Source organism: Hydra vulgaris, chromosome 05 (assembly GCF_038396675.1).
Source record: "Hydra vulgaris chromosome 05, alternate assembly HydraT2T_AEP".
Lineage (NCBI taxonomy): Eukaryota > Metazoa > Cnidaria > Hydrozoa > Anthoathecata > Hydridae > Hydra > Hydra vulgaris.
In genome coordinates, this window is record NC_088924.1 from 38,082,501 (window position 1) to 38,090,000 (window position 7,500).

General features: G+C 25.0%; 1 protein-coding gene across 7 annotated transcripts in view; it reads right to left on the reverse strand.

Moving 5' to 3' along the window:
• LOC136080838 (mucin-2-like) overlaps positions 1–7,500 on the reverse strand; it is a 101,334-nt gene that overhangs the window by 17,144 nt on the left and 76,690 nt on the right. For all 7 annotated transcript variants that reach the window (XM_065798096.1, XM_065798100.1, XM_065798097.1 and 4 more), the window contains 5 exons: positions 4,224–4,352; positions 3,895–4,038; positions 809–946; positions 571–735; positions 41–172 (listed from right to left, as the gene is read on the reverse strand). In XM_065798096.1, the coding sequence (XP_065654168.1) occupies positions 41–172; positions 571–735; positions 809–946; positions 3,895–4,038; positions 4,224–4,352 (708 nt within the window). The remainder of the gene's footprint in view (positions 1–40; positions 173–570; positions 736–808; positions 947–3,894; positions 4,039–4,223; positions 4,353–7,500) is intronic.

Here is a 7,500-nt window from a genome sequence, read left to right on the forward strand (position 1 = left end):
TTAAGTTGTTCAAATTAACTTTAACATTATTAATGTAAACCTTTTATATAGAAACTAATCCACTTTCGCAGTTCCAAAAACCATGTTTGATTGTCTTCTTTAAAAGGTAAACTGATAGAACCTTCTGCATTTTTCCAATTTAGGCATTGTGATGATTTGAAAACTTTTATTTCTATACAAAAACAAAACCATAAATAAGAGCTTTTATATCTTAAAAAAACTTCAACTGTCTACATAAACAATTTTTACTTTTTTTTTTTAACTTTTTTACCTAAACATGGTGTTAGCCTGAAATAAAATTTTTACTGCTTTTTTGCGATATTAGTAATATTTACTGTTAAAAATCTACAAAATATTGGGAATTTTTATTGAAATAGTCTTATTACTTCAAAAATAAAAAAATAAAGATTATTGAATTTTAAGAATTTTAAACCTATTAGGAGGCTGTCTAACACCCTGCTATAACTACTAATTTCTCTATACTCGAACTTGAACTCAAGTAGTAATTAAAAAAAAATGATCTGGTCGACCATTTTTACTGTAAACACATATTATTAAAAAAAGACATACTGTTATCACAATACTCAGTATTACAAAATTCTTCTTTTATTGCATTGCCTGAACAGAATTGACCAGAACAAAATCTTTTAAACAATATTTTTCCTTTGCTCTGGTCTGTTTGACACAGCTCGCTACATTTATCAACCTGTTCCCATGAGCTCCAAGTGCCATTAGCTAAAGTGAAAAACTCAGATTTTTAATAACTAATATTATATACAAAAAAATCAAAAAAGAATGACAGTGTTACCATTGCAGACTTTAGTAGAAGGATTTGTTACATTAATTCCACTATAATCCGGCTTACATTGGCAATCATATCCACCATTAAAGTTAACACATTCAGCATTTTCCGTACAGATATTCTCAATAAGACATTCATTTTTATCTAAACAAAAAACAACTTTCATCAACCAAAACACACCAAACTTAGTTAACGATAAAATAAATTGCTGATTAATCAGGTATCTTTATGAATAAATAAATACTGATTTATTTATTCATAAAGATACCTGATCATAAGGATACTTAAACATAAAGATACCTGATCACAGGGATCACCAAGTGCTGAACAAAGTTGTGATTATTTATAAATAAACATTAGAAAATTTAACTTAATTAAACTCACTAAAACAAATTATTTGTTGAGATATTAATAAAAAACATTTCAACTTTTGTTTGTTCTTTACCCCAATAAAAGTTGCTACTTCTCAAATTGGTTACTATTGGTAACAAGGTCTTTAATTTTAATTTAAATAAACTTGATAATAAATATTTGTTTACCATTGCCATATTGCTATTTAACATGTTTTATATTACTTTTAATGTACAATAATTTTGTCACAATCAGTTATTTTGCCTCAAATAAGTTAAAGTTTTAATTCAATGAAGTCAAATTTAACCCTATAATGTTTATTACACTATATTATGCCTCAATTGGCTACACTTTGGAAAACCATTTCGCTTTTTAAATGAAATCTTTAAGGCCAAAAAAAGTCATTTAACAAGGCCAATAACAGCAAGATCAAGGCCCCATGTTACATGAACAAGGCTAGGAGCAAAACCAGATACTTAGTTTATCTCCTTAAGGCTAGCCAAGGCTAAGGGTTAAAAACACAAACACAGTTGTTAAATAGAAAAAATAGGTTAGTTTTTTGTTTTTATAATTCATCTTAGGAGATTTATAAATTATTTAAGATAATAAAATAATAAAAAAGCAAAAAATAAATAAATAAAAAAAGAAACAAAAAAGTTTTTTTTTAGTAAAAACCAATTGAAGCAAAACTGTACCATATAGTGCAGATACTGTACCATATAGTGTAGACACTGTACCATACCTGATAGTGCAGATACTGTACCATATAGTGCAGATATTGTATCATACAGTGTAGATACTGCACCATATATTGTTGATACTGTACCATATAGTACAGATACTGCACCATTTAGAGCATATACTGTATCATATAGTGCAGATAATTAACTGTGTCAGCAATACAAAAGTTTTTTCTGAATTATCCAATTTGTCACGAAAAAATATATATATATATATAAATTTTACATTTTTTGAGTTTTAATAAAACAACAAGCAAAATTAAAATATCAACCATTATGTTTTGTACGTTGACATCATTTTAGTTTTCAAGTAATAGCTTAAGTATTTTTACTCAAAATTGCTTATTCAACCTTTTTATTTCATTTATTCTCTGCTGATAATCCTCATTTAAACCGATAAAGCTTTTTTCTCTTTTTTCATTTCATTTTTTCACTGCTGATATTCACCATTTATATCTGGTTTTATTAAATGCATGCCTGCACTGCAGAAATTTTTGAAAAAGATTTATGCAGGAATTTTGGGTTTCTCTTAACATATTTATATATATTTTATATATTTATACTCTTTTTTTATACTTATACTTATTGGTTATAATAAAATGTTGGCAATGTATTACAAGTTATGAAGCATTTCAGTTTATGATTTCACTGTAGAGTTTTGATAGAATGAAAAAATCTAATTAAACTTATATTAATATTTTCTCAAAAATGGCTGCAAGTACAAAAAAACAAGCATTCACAGTATTTTATTTTGCTGGTTAAACTTGTTTAATTTTTTAGTAAACTCTGAAAAAATTAGTTTTAGTTTTAAGATGTTATTAGAGCAACTTGTTTATAACAAAAAACATTTTAAAATTTAATGAACTATTTAAACAACATCTTTATTTAATAACAATTTTGCATTTAAAAAGTGCGGCAAATACAAACAGGTTTTTTGTAAAAAAACAACACTGGAAATATATTTTTTGACAGACATAAAATTTTCAAATTACTTTAATGGTCATAATATTTGGTTTATTATGTCGGCACCTAGTTAAAGCATTAGGAAATTATGCTATGTATATTTCAAAAATGTTATTTTTAATTTTAATTTTTCTAGCCAATTTAACTACCATGTTGTTTGATCCATATGCATAAAAAATCTATGTAATATTTATTTTGTTATTTAAAACAAATTTATAAAAAAATAGTCATAAATTTTTATTGGAAAAACCATAATATAAAAAAAAAGTGAAATGATAAAGCATTTCAAAAAAAAAAAAAAGCACAAAATTTATGATAATTTATGACAAATAGCACAAAATACAATTTATGATATTTACAAAAAAGTTTCTTTTAAAATAAGACTTTACTCTGGTCATTCATCTTCTGATAAAAAGCGTTCTGGTTGTCTAACATCCTGGATAAATTAAAAACTTATCAACAACCAAAAAGCAAAAAACTTGTTTATCAGCTCAATAACACAAAATCCCTTTAAAAAAAATTTTGTTTTTCAGGTGATAACATGCCTGGAATTTCTGTACACTACACAGGCATCACAGTTTGTAATGCCTGTGTAGTATACAGAACTTCAAATTTGCACATAAAGTATTTACTTTGTGGAAAAACAAATAATCAAAAAAATTTATTAATTTATTAGATTGCTATATCTAACAGAGGTCTGATCCATTGTTTCGTAGGCTGCAGTAATCAATACATTAATCTGTTAAAATTAAATATGCCTAAGTTTTTTGTTAACATCTTGATTAATAACTTGTTTTGATAAGTTTATTAAATTCTCAACTAATTTTCTGAAGTTTATTAGACATATGAAGAAAAATTGTCTCAACACTTTGAGATTCTTTTAAAAATAAAATATGAAGATTTTCATTTTTTTATGAATAAAAAAATTATAATTAATAAAAATTATCAATTGTAACTAAAAAAAATAATTAGGAACTCAAAAGCATGAATTCAACTATCTATCAAAAATTCTTGCTTGTTTAATAAATTAAAAAATACCTTCACACTGGCCAGAAGCATTCTTTAAATAACCTGTCGAACACCCACACTCAAAACTTCCGTTTACATCAACACAATATTGATTAGAAGGACATAGGGTTATATTTTGTGAAGAGGCATAATTGCATATGTTTGTATTAATTGCTAAAAAAATTTTATTTAACAATCCATCAAAAAATTTTTTTAAAAAGTTCAAGCAAATCAATAAAATGGATTTAGTAAAACAAAATTCAAAAAAATATAAAAAATATTGTATTTTAAAAAATACTAAAAATAATTAACTTTTTTTTTAAAACAAAATAATGAGTTACATAAGCATTAATAATCACCTATGCACTCATTGCCAACTTTTGTATATCCATTTGAACAAACACATGAAAAGCCAAGGCCACTATTACCATTTTGACAAATTTGGTGAGGTATCAAACAACTTGTTGCTTTACTTTGACATTGATTGGCTTAAAAAAAGAATGTTTGTTAGATATATAAAACATTTATAATAGACATCAATGATTTCTAGAAACTTTTCAAACTATTTTTATGCATAAATACAAACAAAGAGGTTTTAACTTTTAAAGTCAATTAATAAGATTTATGAGTTTAAAAAGATTATTCTTTGGCTGTTACTAATGCCTACTTAGGGTTGGATTTCATTTATTATTTATTGAATTTTAGAGAGGTGTAAAAAATAATACAAAAGAATCTTGATGAGTAAAAAATAAAATATTCAAACAATTTCATTCTTCAATTCAATTTAACCATCAATTCAAAACCAAACAAAACATCTACTTCAAACAATATAATATCTACTCTCAATTCAATTCCACTTCAACTATTTAAGATCAATTAATATAATCAACCATTAAATTTCGATATGGTGATACACAATCACTTACATCAGACTCTACATGGTTGAACTATCTTAATGTTTCATGATGCACTCTACTAAATAAAGTCACTACTCCCAAATAGTCTGATATTACCGATTCTTTTTTAATCTTTCAAAGTCACACAAGAAATCCATCTGATTGTCTTGAATTTCTTTCTACCTATTATTTCAATTCTTTTCACCTTTATTTCAAACTTTATTTTATTTTCTACTCTGTATTCACAAAAAACAAATATTGATTACACTCAAAACCAAACATATTAATAATATGTTGTATACTACATACTCTCATAAATTTCTTATAAACTAAACAAAAAATAGAGTTAGCTATAATTCTTTTTATAAACAATCCGTCAATATGAAAAAAAAAAAATCGACAATAGCCACTTTCCAGTATTTCTATTTGTTCATTCTTCACATCTTTGCTTTACTCATGTTTATGATGAGCCCTTTTACTTTTATTTTATTTTTCCATCACTTAAATTTTTAGAGCAACCTTAAAAATAACCAAAAAAAAATAAACCAAAAGACTGATCACATAACACTGATGCACACCAAATTTACTTTGAAATTATCACTCTCCTCATCAATTGATTTGGTTGCACTTTTTTTGTAAATAGCCACGATAACTGTTATCAACTATTCAACCTTCAAGAAAGCTCACCATAACTCCTTTGATACAGCAAATGTTCTTGATATGAAATATATACCTCAGATATTATCCAAGTAATATTTTTAAAATGTGGAAAAATCTTTAATTCTAAGAAATGTCCAGAAAAAATGTGGAAATATAAATGCATTTTGTGTAACTAATAATACCCTATGTGTTTGGAAAAAAAATTCATTATTTGTACACATATACAAACAATGTATATAATATAAACAAATAATGTAAAAAATATAGTGGTGTAGTGCTGTTACAACGAAAAAAATTTTGAGGCGCAGCTGAAGGTTAAAGTCCTCCAGGTGGAGAACTATTTTTTTAACTTTAACTTTTTTTTTTAATTTATTTTTGAAGTAGTTTTATGTTTTTAACTATTTTTTTTTTTTTAACTATTTTTTTTTTTTAATTAATTTTTAAAGTTTTATGGAAAAAGTGCATCAATGCATAGATAAATGTTTTAGCTGTAGTCACAGTGGATTGTACATACACCTACTGACTAAAATAGGGGTAGGCGCAGTGGAGTATACATACATTTTTTATATAAAAGAAAATATTTCAATACTTATTTAAATAGGGTTTATAAGCTTAATATTAAAAAAATATCAAATTAAATTACACTCAATTTTTAGGTGAAATAGCTATAATAATTTATGATAAATATACGGGTACAAAGAAATGACTTATATGATATTTTTTTAAATTAAATTTTAAAAGTATTTGAAACCATTTATCTAAATGAATGTATCCTTGAATATCAATTTTTTTTTCACAAAAAAATTTCCTGTGAGTCACCACGAGATTCACAATAAAACAATAAAATTTACCACACAAGCATTAAGCAAACTTTGTTTTGGTATGGCTAGGCAGTCATAAGCTAACAAGTTTTAAGTTTTGTAAAAACTATTGTTTTCCTTTATTAATTAAATATTAATTGTGCCATACTTTGGCTAACAACTGTTCAATTAAAATCTGGAATAAATGTTCATAACACCATTAATGATCATAACACTATCGAAAACTTAAAATTTCTATCAATTTATCACTCAAAGATGCTCTCAAATTTGTAATGAAAAACAAAGTCTAGAGCACTAAAGCATCTTTCTGTAACAACTGATGATGCTGATAAAAACTTTAAAGTACAGTGAAATTTTTCAAGCATTTTTGTATGTCATTCGATCCTTCAAATTCAGTCATTTCTTTTTTGATGCAATCAAAAACATTTAAGTTAGCCTTGTTTTTTATTAAATTGGAGTTTTAAGCAAGAAACGGTGAAGTTCTTCAGTCTTATTCTTTTTTCATAAAGATTCTTTAGTTTCAACATTAGAGGCTTTACATTCAACTGTTCATGCTTTAGGATCTTTAAGATCATAAGAAAGACATAAATACATATCTCTTGCTATATTTTCTTATAATTTATAACTTTTTTTTTTTTTTGGATAGTCTTTTTTATATAGAACATTATTTTTTTGGAAAATATGGTAAAATAAAACTAAGAAATAATCAAAACTTAAACTAAAAATTATCATACTTTAATTTTAGGATTTTTGGACAACTTTTATTTTGCATAAAATATCAATTTTCTGTTGATTTTATTCGGAAAAAAAATTACTTGATTTTACTTAAGAAATAAAAATTTACTAAAGTGCTTGATTTGTTTAAACAATTACTTAAGTAATTAATTTACTTGAAACAGCTCTACATCCATCTTTATGAACTAATCCTTAAATAATTGACCAGAAATCCTCAATTGGCCTTTATTCTGGAATTATCTTTTTTGACACAAAAATTATACTTTTTTTTTATTTAAGTAATCTTGAACAGATTTAGCATAATAAGAAGAAGTAAGATCTGGCCAAAACAATGGATTGTGGTATTGATGTTCTTTTATAAGAAACATTATTCTTATTTAATACAATCATTTAAGTAAAGTTTTTGGTTGATTGCTGAACCGCTTTTTTTAAATTAAAATATTTGATATATCTTTGGAAGAAAACGCCAGACTAAAAACATACTTAGATTTTATGTATATATATAATATTTAACACTAAAAGGA